At 41.8% G+C, this 15,605-nt stretch overlaps 1 protein-coding gene across 1 annotated transcript in view; it reads left to right on the top strand.

Moving 5' to 3' along the window:
• The window catches only part of atrn (attractin), a 446,230-nt gene that overhangs the window by 387,479 nt on the left and 43,146 nt on the right, over positions 1–15,605 (top strand). The window contains exon 27 of the mRNA XM_034159382.1: positions 2,252–2,359. Coding sequence (XP_034015273.1) covers positions 2,252–2,359 — 108 coding nt within the window. The remainder of the gene's footprint in view (positions 1–2,251; positions 2,360–15,605) is intronic.

Genomic DNA, 15,605 nt, shown 5'->3' with positions numbered 1-15,605 from the left:
ACGTGGACTTCTGTAATGAGACACGCTCACTAGCACAGCTTGCACGGTGGGCTGACATGAGATCAGCCTCACCTTGAGCTATTTTTGTAGCTCCTATTGAATATATCAGCAAGCTGAAAGAGAAAGAGCGACTACTCTGTTCATGGCCATAATGAAAGAAGGGCACAAATGAGCACACTAAAAGCTATAGGGTGTAGAATTTAGGAGTTCAATAGCAGATATGAAATATGGGATTCATAACCATCAGTTCTTTATGGTATAATTACCTGCAGCAAAGAGAGTTTTCTATAGGCTCCGGATGGACCCATCATATCTACATGGGAGTGAGCGCCCTCATGGAGGCCTGCCATGTTGCACTGCCACATTGATAATCAAATCAAATCAGTTTTATTTATATAGCGCCAAATCACAACAACAGTTGCCCCAAGGCGCTTTATATTGCAAGGCAAAAGCCATACAATAATCACAGAAAAACCCCAACGGTCAAAACAACCCCCTGTGAGCAAGCACTTGGCGACAGTGGGGATAGTGGCGATAGTGGTTCCAAAAGGAATATAGTTCCTTAACCTTTTGCATTTTGCAGGATGTCTCGAAGACTGAAGAAAAAGGAATTAGTAGTCTCTTTCCTCTGCTGGTTGTTGGTGCTGGCTTAACAAGCAAGGAAGCAAAAAACTAAATGGAAGCAAAGTCATGACCTGCGACAATTAAGCTCCAACATCACCACTAGATGGATGCCAGTACATCCTACATAAGAAATTTTAAAGTTTTACAGTCAACTGGGAGGCCTTGATCCTGTCATGTGATCCTTGAAGTTTACATGAATGTGTGTTGGTAAATCCCATGTATGAATTTTGGGTGCACAGCTGTCCTTTTTCTATGCCTGTTTCTCAGAAGGTCTAATCACAGTGAGACAGTTGCTAGTGGATTGTACCAGATTCCTTTTCATCGTCTGTGTCCACACACACTGCATGAAGCTCTGGTGCTGTTGACTCTTTTGACTTTCTTGGGAAGCTCATGCTCCATAACACTTATCACACTTAGGGTTGTAGCACGTTGTGCACGTGCATCAACCAAGAGATAACCGGATGCACAACACAGGGAGCTGGCAAGTTTCAGCATTAGCTGACATTTGCGGGTATTTGAATGAAAGAAATATCACGACAAACAACTACAAATAGACAGAATTAGAGTTTACCAAAAAGGCTAATAACTAATAGCTTAGTATTCAAATCCAAACAATGATCAGTTTCATGTGATGGGAAGACTGCTTTGTTACCTGAGGTTTCCACTTGAAAAATTGTCCACGTGACCACTGACTTTTTTGCCAGCTGCCACTGGACTTTCCAACACCGTACATTGAGATCCAGACTAAGTTACCCTTCGAGCTGTGGATTATCATTTCTGCAGATGGCACCGTGCATTTGGCAGTGCACAGGGTACGTGGTGTGAGAGATTAAAAAATATTGTAAGGAACATTACTGTTATTACTGCTTGGGGGGTTGTTTTGCTAACACTGAAACTGCCCGGGTAGCATATTATACATCCTGGTACCTCTGCCTTGATGTGTGCACTCAACTCACTGCAACCCTAACCAGGATAAGGTCTACTTAGAGTGGATCTTTTCTTTATTTGTCCCGTTATTCTGCCCCGGTTCCTTTCATCCTGCTCGTACCGCAGCTGCAGCAGGTTTTTTTGTTGCTACATGTCTTTGAGGCACTTGCTTCAGTTGTAGAGTCTGTGTATCATGACAGTTGAGTGTTTGTTTCTTTGTTTGCCGGATTTTGACGGTTTTGACAGCTGATGATGACACGGGTGCATCACCTTGTTTACTGTGGCTTGACCTTTTCAACGTACTTTTTTTTAAACAGCCTTTTGGCATCATTCAAGCCTTTATAAACATCTTTCGTTTATTTTTTTGCTTCTACTCATTTACGCCTCTGTTCTCTCTTCAGCATTTGTTCTTTTTTCCCATCTCCCTTTTGTAATTACCTCCCTCCTCCCCTTCCTCTGTCCAAGGTCCGTGTTATAAATCAAAGATCAGAGTGATGAGCACGCTGCCTCCTTGATTCCAGGATGCCTGCTTTATATTCCGTTAAAAACTACTTGGCTGTGTTTTAATAACTTCCACTCAGTAGCTAAAGATAAAATACACTGATGTCACAGTTGGCAGCTGATTAGCGAGCCAGTGTTCGGCTAACTCTGTTTACCTGTGGTTGACCTTTACACTCCTCTTCTTCCTGCTTTTCCCTAGCAACTGCTGAGGGAGATGCAGCAGATGGCCAGCCGGCCTTTCGCCACCATCAACGTTGCCTTGGAGACAGACGAGGAGCCGCCCGACCTGATTGGAGGAAACGTCAAGGTGAGCACAGCCTTTTCTTGATGCGAATGCCCTGAATCCCCAGAGGTATATCATCTATATGGGTTGGCCCTTTAAGAAAGTGGCTTCGCTGTCCACCACCCCCGCTCCCAAGTGGGGACTCTCAGTCTTGTGCCCCAGTTGAAATTGCAGTCACGCTGCAGTGATGGATATTCCTCACCCCATCTGTCTTGAGCCATTCCGGAGTCTGAACTCTTTAAGGTGATTCCATTAGTCGGAGGCTAAATTAAGCTCATTTAGCAAAAATCATGTGAAGTCTAGCGCGAGTGTAGTACACTTAATGAGGTCCAACAGAGTGTACTATGTTTGCTAGAACAGTGTGAAGTGCGGATGAGGATAAAAGTTAACCTAGTGTATCCTCAGTAGTTGGAGCCAATTATTGTCGGTAGCCTGTAAACTCTGTTAAGAATGAATGTAGTTATACACTGGAGTTATACACTTGCTGATAGGAGGAAGGTATTGTACATTTAGGCTGTTTTTAAAAAGCAGATAAAAGTGTCATTCCACGACAGATATACACACCATTTAGGGATTAAATATAGGCCTACTGTCAGAAAACTAAAGCTGGTATCAAAATAAAGAACAGTAAAGGACATTATCACAGCAGTTATACATAGTCCTGTATTAGAGGATAACAATCATCTACGTTTTGAAAGACAGAGCCATTGTTTTGTTTAATTCAGTATGAAAATGCATGGTCTTGGATGAAACTCGTTCATGATTTTGTGCCACATCAAAACTGGACACATCAGAGAACCAAGGCTTAAAGCACACCTGGGCATTCCACGGCCCGCGGGTTGTATCCATCTCTTTGGCTGACTCGGACCGGTCCTCAAATACCTGGAAATTAAAGAATAAAGCCAGGTTCTCCTCAGACAATGGAACTGCACCATGCTGTTATACTGCCATCTAGCGGCGCTATAGTGTAGTGTCATCTCATGATGTTTTAGCGGCAGACGGTGGGTAATCTAACGCCACCAAACCCGCTTTTGCGGGAAATTTCACATAAACAACTTCAGTTCTTTATTTTATCCTGTTTATATCCAGATGACACAAACCATGACAAAACTAAAAGCACTCGGAGAGCACAAGCCTCTGCCAAGGCCATAGGGTCACTGACATCACATGGAATACCCTTTGGCAAAGACACTTCTTCCACGTTGTTTCACGCATCTACCGTCGTGTTTCAGATTCAGTGGTTAAACCCTTAGATCTTCAGCAAATGTATTTATACCTCATTTATACCTCATTTTCTTATGTCTTGTAGATTAGATTAGATATACTTTATTGATCTCACAATGGAGAAATTACGTTTACACTCCAGTTACCTCAGACAGCAATTAGTCCACAATTATTACTTGTTTACCGCAATAATGGCACACATCAGAATTAAGGACAGCACATTCACATTTGACATTGTTTATGTGCACTAAGTTTGAAGATGTCCGTTATCCGAATTGAGGCAAGTGGGTGAAGGCCACACAGCAACTCTGAGATGCGCCGCCATCAGCTTGGGGGGGACGTGGGCTGCAGTGAAAACTGCACCGCCCCCGCTGAAGGGGGAGGGAATGACGTTAGCGGGTGCCGGAAAGGGGAGGTGCTGATGGTTGAAGGAGGGGGGTGGGGGAAGGGAATGGAACATGCTTCAGTCCTGTGAAAAGCAGTTTATTGTCCTTTGTGAGATGAGATAAGAAACAGCCAATGTTCCCCAGGCCGAAACAAATTCCTCTGGAGGAAAAACAGTCGGGCAATTTGACCTTCAGGCTAGATAACCCTGTAATGTTATGGTTACAGCAGTAAAAACACTTTTTAACAGCTCCACTTGCACAACCAAATCCCAGTTATGAATTAAGAATATTCCCAATTATGAATTAAGAATATTCACTGGCCTCTGAAATCTTCAGCTTCAACTGCAAGGCACGCATCTGCTCCCAGATGTCATCCAATTTGCTTCTGAGTTCAAGAGTCATCGCAGTCTGAGAATGCACTGCCTTGCCACCCTCGTTAATCATGACGGACAAGCGAGGGGCCGTGGTTCTTGATGCCGCCGTCTCGCCAATTTTCCGGTAGATCAGGGCAGCACATAAGCCAAAAAGTATCAGCCCTGCTACCATGAGACCACAAATGAATAAATCCTCGACGTCCTCAACAGAGAAAGGCGCCAAGCATGCAACACATCAAGACCCGCAGGAGTCAAGGACATAGCCCGCAGGATAAGTTCCATCTGGGCAGGTAGGATCCCCCGGTCCTGACCTTCTTGTAGGAAAAAATGGTGTCAATAGCGTTCAGAGACCAGCTGATCAATTCCATGGTTAATCTAATAGTAGTCCAGTAGATCCAGAATCCAATATAATTTGAGGAATTCACAGTCTGGTGAAGTAGGGACTTGAAGGTTAAAGGCAGAGAACAGAGATAAGGGAGAATGGAGGAGATGCAACTGCCCTTGTCGGAGTCCCAAGTGGTTGTACTGTTACAAGTATTATTATTATTGCTTATCCTTGCACATGCTGTTTGATGAACATTCTCTTATTTGCACCCATCTTGTGTGTTTTTTAAGAGCTGACGTAACGTGAATTTCTCAACAGTGAGATCAATAAAGTTTATCTTATCTTATAAAGAGAAACTGCATGAACTACACGTTTTTTTATTTTCTAATAAGTTTATTCAATGAGGAGAAACAAATGCTAAATTATTGTGTTGTAACTTAATTTTTGTTCAGCCTTTGTGACCCGTCTTCATGAAGTTAGATGCAAAAATGTTGAAATTGGCTGTATCCTGCAATGATAAAGAATCCTTAAAAAAAATTAATGGAGCCGGATTGTGTTCCGGATCATTACCAGAATTGAATGACTTTTAAGTTAGGCCAAGATACACCCCTGGTAAAAATTTCATTGAAATCCTTTGAGGATTTTTTTAGTAATCCTGCTAACAATCCAACCAGCCAACCAACAAACAAACAGACGTGACTGAAAACATAACTTCCTTGGCAGAGGTAATGAAAGTGTTACACAAAGCCAGATGATCAGAGGACGATTTATGCATTTTTTGTTTCATCTTGGCGGGACCACAGCCCATGCAGAGCGCAACGATCGCCACGCCGTCCTGGGAGGAGGCACACTGGCTCCAAGCGTCACGGAGGCCGGTGCACAGCTGACTTGATCAGCGCTGTCTGTCTTGGGAAGAACGATGCTGCAGCCTCTGTGACAGTGAACAGACAGGCTTTTATGAAGAAAACAGCAGAAAGGAATTTGAAATTATTCAGGTACAGAGACACACTTTGAGATTTTGGGTCTGCATAGCAGTGTGGATTATTTCCATTCTTCTATGTTTTAAATGACATGTCACACCGAAATCAGAATTTCCGAGTGTTTCCAACAGAGCTTAAAGGAGAACATCCCAGTGCGCACTTAAATGCTGCTAACGTTAAAAACAGAACCACAGATTAATTACAAAGTTTACATAACTGTGATGTCGTGTGATGACTCAGTTTTTAAGTGATAACTGTTAATTTTGATTCAGTCGTGAGGAGCCGTGTTCCACTTTGCAAAAACTTAGTGCTCGTGCACATTGCGCGAGTGGTGCGTGCTGCTCCATTACAGAACAGTCTCATGTCAAGACAGATACTTAAAGTAAAATAAAAATAAATCCTACCAGCTCCACCAGTCATCCACTTGTGATTTCCAAAGTCCGCTCCACCAAAAAAGTACTGCCATGGCAACATTCCACGCACACTCACGGCGAGGCTAAAACAGTGTCCTGCGACACAAACAACAGCGTCACTGCACGTTAGAATCCTAAATCCGACACTGAAAAAATTAAGAGTTTTGGGGTGAAGTGTGTCACCTCCCCTCTTTCTGCAGTTTCTGTAGAAACCTGTCGAACCTTAACTTTTGAATGGAAGCTCAGAAGCTTTGTTGTCAGACGAAGCAGTGTTCGTTTCACCGTCTCTCAGCCAGTGAGATGTTTCTGCTTTTCCTAAAATGTGCATGTAAAATGCACAAAGTAAAAGGCAGAGTAATAAGACATTTTCCAGAAATGCACCTGCTGACTTGGGGAGGAAAGCTGGACCTTTTGTTTTTCTATTTTCATTTTATTTTTTTGACAATATAGAGGGGTGTCAAAATCTGAATCACAAGAACAAGGTGAGATTTTCACACTTTAAAGTGAATGCCCCCAGCCTGGTGATATTGTGACTTGGTAATTCAAACTTTTCAAATTGAAAATTATGCAGGGAAAAAGTGTAAAAAAGTCTGGAATCTCCCACATTTTAAATTGCCCACCCCTGGCTTAAAGCGTCATGTACTGATTTTGAGGATCACTCAGAACTCTCAGATGTCTGTGAAATCTGAGGAAGGATTAAAAGAAAAGTGAGTTATGTTACAACCCTAGTCATATTAAAATATGGCCAGCGGTCCAGAGTGTGATTGTTCTGTTCGATTTTAATCAACTGTGTGGACTTCCGCAGATGGCTGTCAGAATGTTTTGGAACTGAAATCTGACCCTTTTAGGATGTGCGTCGATTAGTCATTTTGACGTCATTCTGCGTGATTCCGGCTATCTGTGACGGGGGTATTCAATGTAATTATGTCCAGGATAGGATTTTTAAACAGATCTGACTCAAAATTTAATGACTTCTATTTCAGGTCAGAAACCAACCTTTTAAACATGCCTTTCTGCAAATCTGTCCATTATCTTTTGAGTCATCCTGGTAACGCACCAATAGACTGACACAAGCAAAACCCTAATCCATTTGTCAGAGTTAAAAACCCATTTTCTGCATTATGCATCATGGTATTGAGTCATGCAGGCAGTTTTGCTTTTTTGTGTCTTTAGTTTGAGATATCTCTGAAACGTGTGAAAGGGATTTTTATTTGTATTAAACATCAAATGTGAAGACTTCAATAGCGGTGTTTCCAGCAACAGTGCAGAGTTTCTCTCAATAATCTTGTTTTTCTACAGAGCGCTTCGTTTGTACAAATTATAGGAGTTCTAGTGAAATCTGTCCTTTCCTGGTTTTCAAAGGGAATTTCAGTGTTTCAGGTAGCTCCTGACACAACCATCTTAAAATTTGGCAAATAAATAAAAACTGTCAACATTGCATATACTACTGCAGGTAAGTGGGGCAGTGAGATTTTATTTAATCTTGTTCAGTCTCATTGAGTTTGTGAGCAGTCCAATGTTTTTGCATTAAAACTAGCTTAGTTTTAGTAATAAAACACGACAAGTATGGACTTTGGTTGAATTCTTACCTAAGTGTATAGCTTCTGAAGTCAGGGTTGGTCAAACACTTTGGTTCCCATTTTTAAGTCTAACACAAAAATGAGTTCTGCAGAGGTCAGAAGTACTTTTAGGGCCTGTGCAAGTGCACTTTGCTATTAACAGTAGAAAATACCACCCAGTACCCAAAGCTGGATACTGGGTGCAAAAGGGCTTGCTTTACCATTGTAATGGCTCTGTCAGATTACCCCAATGCAGAGAACTATAACGTAGGTATGTAAAAGCTTATTTTACAGGCAGGAAACTCACACGAGACCAGTGAATGCACCAGAATAATCATAATACATGGAGAATACCCAAAATCAAACACCAAAAGAGTAACTCAATGACAACCATGTTCATTAGGCAAACACGTTATCATCCTAGCATGCTTTCAATCAGACAAAGTGGTCCCTGTGTCTGCACATGTGCACATGATCACTGCATTCTTTCTGAAATATTTTATCTGTATGTTAGGGACATTTTCTTCCTGCTGAGGTCTTAACCACTCTCTTTCCTGCACTTATCTCCTTGTAAGTGCCAGCAAGTCTGGGTCATGGCTCGCGGGTCCCAGTTTAAACCAGTTAGTGACATGGCTAAAGCTCAAAACACTTTTATTGATCACGTGCTAAGCACACACATGGGAGGACCACCTCTTTATTGTGAATGATGTCAATGGATGTCTATAAAAACATTACTGTAAACTGTGTTCAGGGTCAATTTTGGAATGAGCTCTGACTGAGCTCTCAGCGTGAGTTTTGACTATGAGGACCCAGATCTGTCTAACTTCCTGTGAATGCAAAAGTAAATTGTATTTTTGTACTTACAGAGTTTTCCTCACTAGTCAGGACCGTGCTATTTAAAATCCAGGTTAACACTGCTCACTCCAGTTAATGGTCACAGGGGGCTGGAGCCCATCCCATCAGCCATAGGGTATGCAGCAAGGCTCACCCTGGACACAAGGCCAGTCCATCGCAGGGCTGCCATTCAACCAACAAATTTAATTACACTTGACCAATTCTGCCAAGATGAGGGGTCAAATATCCAACCAGATTTCTGCAGAGATCTTGACATTGGCTATCTCAAGCTAAGTGACTTTCAACCAGATATAAAGTGTGCTGTGTATAATTTTGGTCCTGTGCCAGAAAGCCCAAACTAAATTAAAACTGAATGCAGACACTGATCATAGCAGCACCATTCAAGTCCATTTAAAGGTAAGAATTGTGTTGAGGTAGAATGCATTTGAGTATTCAGCGTGCACGGAGTTGAAAGCAGCCCATACCTGCATCTGTGTGCTTTGTGATGGATGACTTCTGAATGCAGATGTAGTTCAGAATTATGGGGCTTTTTCAGCAGGGTGGCTTGGGGACCCTCAGCTCTGACAGGGCCCATGCATCTCAGGGGACTCAGCTCTTGAGCACAAGGTTACTTCCAGCAAAGGCTGCAGGGCCCCTCAGGAAGCTCATCAGCTCCCCACTTGAACAGAAATTACTCCACCTCCTCTCTCCTTTTAGTTTCATGTTTCCCTGTTCCTTCTGATTGTCCTTCCCCGTTTGGCTTTGCATTCCTTTCTATCACCCCATCTCTAATTTTCTTTTATGAGTCTTTTGTCATTTAAAGTTTTCTATGTGCAGTTTCTCTTCGTCTTTTGTGTTACTTATTTTCTTCTCTTCCTTTGCCATCTTTTAAAGCTTTCTCGTTTTCCACCCAGCTGATTTTTCCTTTAAAATTTTACTTTTTTAGTTAAGCATTTCCTGTTTTTTTGCCTTCTTCTTTTGCCCTATTTTATGGTGCTTTCACACCTACAACCCCAATTCCAATGAAGTTGGGACGTTGTGTAAAATGTAAATAAAAACAGAATACAATGATTTGCAAATCCTCTTCAACCTATATTCAATTGAATACACCACAAAGACAAGATATTTCATGTTCAAACTTATAAACTTTTGTTTTTGTGCAAATATTTGCTCATTTTGAAATGGATGCCTGCAACACGTTTCAAAAAAGCTGGGACAGTGGTATGTTTACCACTGTGTTACATCAATCAATCAACTTCAATCAACTTTTTTCTTATATAGCGCCAAATCACAACAAACAGTTGCCCCAAGGCGCTCCATATTGCAAGGCAAGGCCATACAATAACCATGAAAAACCCCAACGGTCAAAACGACCCCCTATGAGCAAGCACTTGGCCACAGTGGGAAGGAAAAACTCCCTTTTAACAGGAAGAAACCTCCAGCAGAACCAGGCTCAGGGAGGGGCAGTCTTCTGCTGAGACTGGTTGGGGCTGAGGGAAAGAACCAGGAAAAAGACATGCCGAGAAGGGGGGCAGAGATCGATCACTAATAATTAAATGCAGAGTGATGCATACGGAGCAAAAAAAGAAAGAAACAGTGCATCATGGGAACCCCCCCACAGTCTACGTCTAAAGCAACATAACCAAGGGATGGTCCAGGGTCACCCGATCCAGCCCTAACTATAAGCCTTAGCGAAAAGGAACGTTTTAAGCCTAATCTTAAAAGTAGAGAGGGTATCTGTCTCCCTGATCTGAATTGGGAGCTGGTTCCACAGGAGAGGAGCCTGAAAGCTGAAGGCTCTGCCTCCCATTCTACTCTTACAAACCCTAGGAACTACAAGTAAGCCCGCAGTCTGAGAGCGAAGCGCTCTAATGGGGTAATATGGTACTACGAGGTCCCTAAGATAGGATGGGACCTGATTATTCAAAACCTTATAAGTAAGAAGAAGAATTTTAAATTCTATTCTAGAATTAACAGGAAGCCAATGAAGAGAGGCCAACACGGGTGAGATATGCTCTCTCCTGCTAGTCCCCGTCAGTACTCTAGCTGCAGCATTCTGAACCAACTGAAGACTTTTTAGGGAACTTTTAGGACAACCTGATAATAATGAATTACAATAGTCCAGCCTAGAGGAAATAAATGCATGAATTAGTTTTTCAGCATCACTCTGAGACAAGACCTTTCTGATTTTAGAGATATTGCGTAAATGCAAAAAGGCAGTCCTACATATTTGTTTAATATGCGCTTTGAATGACATATCCTGATCAAAAATAACTCCAAGATTTCTCACAGTATTACTAGAGATCAGGGAAATGCCATCCAGAGTAACGATCTGGTTAGACACCATGCTTCTAAGATTTGTGGGGCCAAGTACAATAACTTCAGTTTTATCTGAGTTTAAAAGCAGGAAATTAGAGGTCATCCATGTCTTTATGTCTGTAAGACAATCCTGCAGTTTAGCTAATTGGTGTGTATCCTCTGGCTTCATGGATAGATGAAGCTGGGTATCATCTGCGTAACAATGAAAATTTAAGCAATACCGTCTAATAATACTGCCCAAGGGAAGCATGTATAAAGTGAATAAAATTGGTCCTAGCACAGAACCTTGTGGAACTCCATAATTAACTTTAGTCTGTGAAGAAGATTCCCCATTTACATGAACAAACTGTAATCTATTAGACAAATATGATTCAAACCACCGCAGCGCAGTGCCTTTAATACCTATGACATGCTCTAATCTCTGTAATAAGATTTTATGGTCAACAGTATCAAAAGCAGCACTGAGGTCCAACAGAACAAGCACAGAGATAAGTCCACTGTCCGAAGCCATAAGAAGATCATTTGTAACCTTCACTAATGCTGTTTCTGTACTATGATGAATTCTAAAACCTGACTGAAACTCTTCAAATAGACCATTCCTCTGCAGGTGATCAGTTATCATCAACTTTCCTTCTAACAACACTAAGTAAGTGTTTGGGAACTGAGGACACTAATTGTTGAAGCTTTGTAGGTAGAATTCTTTCCCATTCTTGCTTGATGTACGACTTCCGGCCATGGGCACTAACACACCCCCATACCATCACAGATGCTGGCTTTTGAACTTTGCGCTGGTAACAATCTGGATGGTCTTTTTCCTCTTTTGTCCAGAGGACATGACTTCCATGATTTCCAAAAACAATTTGAAATGTGGACTCATCAGACCACAGTACACTTTTCCACTTTGTGTCTGTCCATTTCAAATGAGCTCGGGCCTAGAGAAGTTGGCCGCATTTCTGGATGTTGTTGATGTATGGCTTTTGCTTTGCATGGTAGAGTTTTAACTTGCACTTGTAAATGTAGCGCCAAACTGCGTTAACTGACAATGGTTTTCTGAAGTGTTCCTGAGCCCACTTGGTAAGATCCTTTACACAATGATGTCGGTTTTTAATGCAGTGCAGCCTGAGGGATCGAAGGTCACAAGCATTCACTGTTGGTTTTCAGCCTTGCCGCTTATGTGTAGAAAGTTCTCCAGATTCTCTGAATCTTCTTATTATATTATGGACTGTAGTTGATGGAATCCCTAAATTCCTTGCAATTGAATGTTGACAAACATTGTTCTTAAACTGTTGGACTATTTTTTCATGCAGTTGTTCACAAAGTGATGATCCTCGCACCATCTTTGCTTGTGAACGGCTGAGCTTTTTGGGATGCTCCTTTTATACCCAATCATGACACTCACCTGTTTCCAATTAGGTGTTCTTTGAGCATTCATCAACTTTTCCAGTCTTTTGTTGCCACGTCCCAACTTTTTTGTAGGCATCCATTTCAAAATGAGCAAATATTTGCACAAAAACAAAAAAGTCTATCAGTTTGAACATTAAATATCTTGTCTTTATGGCGTATTCAGTTGAATATAGGTTGAAGAGGATTTGCAGATCATTGTATTCTGTTTTTATTTACATTTTAAACAACTTCCCAACTTCATTGGAACTGGGGTTGTACATTATTTGGTCCAAACCGTCACACTCATCACTTTGGTCCAAACCAAAATATCAGATGTGACAGCTGCCTCGGACCAAATTTTGGTCTGGCAAAAGATTTTGTCTTGGTCTGGATCAAAATGAACCATGGTTCTGTTCATTTACAGTGCTTAAACACTTTTTGGATGGCTCAGACTTCCATGCCAATTACAGGAAGTTGAGTAAGGTTCTCATCACCCATTAAACAGTAGAAGAAGAAAAGAAATGGACAATAATTTAATTAATTTACCTGACTAATACCAGGTGATGCTCTGTACTGCTGTCTACTCTTTCATATTAAAGATAAAGCAACCCTCATTTGTCCTTGTCACTGCAGCAGGCATTGCGTGCTGCTGGGTAAAAAATAAACAGACAACAATAATACTGTAGTTGCATTGAAAGGAAGCAGTTCATTACTTTTTCTCTCTTTTTTTGTGCGTGTTGAAATGGAACCATACACCAAATTGTCAGTAAGCGAACATCAGATGGACCCGTGTGTACAAACCAATTCATCTGAAGAGTGGGGAGGCGGAGCCTCCAAAGATGATATCAGAACCTAAGTACATCTAAAACTTCTTTAGTGCGACTGTAACAATGCAATGTGAAACCAAACCATCTGGACCAAATATAAACATGAAGCTTTGTTTGGACCTTTAATGGTGTGAAAACACCATTAATTTCCACTGTCCTTTTCTCATTCCTTGTTGTCTTTGCTTTTGTTTCCTGTTTTTTCTGTTTTCACTTTGCATTTTTATTGTCTTCTCTCTACCTTTCCTATTTTCTCCTGTGTATTGTCTGCTGTCTGATATCCTGACTTTGCTCTTGTGTTCTTCTCTAATTTGCGGGTCTTTAACGGCTCCTATCGGCAGCGTGAGGTTATCTGTTGCCGTTATCTGCTGTTTCGGCGAGTGTGTACCACTGTGTGTACGTACGTAGGCTGCTGTGGATGTTGGAGTGTGTGCACATTGTGCTGCTGCATGAAGAATAGCTTGTTGTGGAAATCAGTCACCGTCCTCCTACTCCTCTGTCCGTGCTTCACCTTTTCTTTTTCCACCTCTACGAGTACTCTTTTCTTTCCATTCTTCCCAGCCTGCTGTCCTCTTCTTCATCATGGTAGGAACGGCACAGAAGCAGAGATCCAATTTAGATCTTCTTTCTCACTTTTCTGTGTGTTCACCAGCTCAGACGGTTACCAAGGACTATCCTATCTTTTCCCAGCTTACCTCGGACGACTCTGAGCAGGTTCCTTCCCTTGTTTCCATGCTGTTTTATCAGGACACTACAGTAGTGTATTAAGATCCGTGTTTGCTGTATACGCGGCCTGGGCACCACACATCGAGGGTCAGATCATTAAAGTTATTTATAGCCGTTGTGGGAAGCCCAAACTTGTTCTGCCAATGAGATGCTTTTGCTCGGTTTCTGCCAAATGGAGCTCATGGCCCAGTAGATGATTACCTTTGTGGTGCCTCCTGCATTGCTTATATTTATAGACACCGTAGGATGAAGGAAGGCAAAACATGTTATACACAGAAAGCTACGTAGGAGTAAGAGTTCTAATAAACTGCTGCAGTTTATCTGGAACGATTGTGGTGCAGATGCAGCTAATTTAAGGGAAGACATCACAGCTCCATTTGAATGCTTACTTGAATAAGCTTTAATGACAGACCAATGCTTGGTAATGTTTTTTTCTTAGAAATTTTAAGTGTCCTGACCAAATTTCTGCATTACCCCCACAGTGCCCACAATACCGCCCCTTTCTCACACACACACACACACACACACACACACACACACACACACACACACACACACACACACACACACACACACACACACACACACACACACACACACACACACACACACACACACACACACACACACACACACACTGCACAACTACTTCACAGCTTCTGGCTAAAGTGTCAGTCTCTCGTAGGGCTAATTAGGGCTGGGTATCGATCAAATGTTTTTGATACCGGTACCAATTTCGATGCCTTCACTTCGATACCGGTGCTTGATTGATACTTTTTCGATACCAATCTTATAAGATCAATTCCAACAAAAAGAAAATTACATTACACATAGTACAAATCTTGAGTTTTGTTTCTCAGCTTTGGTAATTTTCCACTCCAAACAGTTTTCTTCCAGAAAAAATAAGCAACAAATAATTTCCAGTGCAAAAGAACACTTGAAAACACTCAGACATTTTGGCATGAATGTCTCTCCATCGAATCTGAGCTGTGCTCAGCTGGCTGCTGATGTATTTGAGAAATCTGGCTAAATTAAGTTAATTTAAGAGGAACTCTGTCTTTAGAATTGGGAGAATAAATGTGGTTATCACATGATGCCATAAGCATTTAAAAAACAAAAATATTGAGTTGATATATCTCTGTGTCATATGGTATCATTGGAAGATTGTACCTTTTTTTGCAGGAGGTCAACTTGTGCTTGTGTTTCCAGTCCACAGTTAGTCTGTCTCCAGTCTCGGGTGTTACATACCCCTGAGTCCAATTGGTGGCAGTACTTCAGTAAATAACCAAGTGTTAACTTGTTTCCTGACTATTTCAGAATATTGAAAGTCAGTTTGTGACAGTTTTCTGTTACTAGCATAACATGATGGTCATGACGACATGGTGAACACTACAAATAAATACAGAATACATACAAAAACCCCAGATATAACTATGCAAAAGATTCATCTTTTGCATGAGGGAACATATGAGGATATTTCATCTCATCTTAAACGGTTTATTGAGGGAGCAACAGCTCCAGCAGGGGACCCCAACCTTCCCTTTCCCGGGCCACATATTAGCACCTCTGTTTGCGATATACTGAGTCGTTATCAGGCCAGTGTGGAGATATAATCTTGCCACATAGTCCGGGGTCTTTCCTGGGTTCTCCTCCGAGATGGACGCTCCTGGAACATCTCCCTAGGCACCCAGGGGATATCCTTACCAGATGCCCAAACCACTTCAGCTGGCTCCTTTCAATGCGAAGGAGCAGCGGCTATACTCTGAGCCCCTCATGGGTGACTGAGCTTCTCACCTTATCTCTAAGGGAGACAGCAGCCACCCTCCTGAGGAAACCCATTTTGGCCGGTGTACCCGTGATCTAGTTCTTTCTGTCATGACCCAACCCTCATGACCATAGGTGAGAGTAGGAACAAAGATTGAC

Source organism: Thalassophryne amazonica, chromosome 19 (genome assembly GCF_902500255.1).
Source record: "Thalassophryne amazonica chromosome 19, fThaAma1.1, whole genome shotgun sequence".
Classification (NCBI taxonomy): Eukaryota; Metazoa; Chordata; class Actinopteri; order Batrachoidiformes; family Batrachoididae; genus Thalassophryne; species Thalassophryne amazonica.
This window is presented reverse-complemented; position numbering and strand designations above follow the sequence as displayed.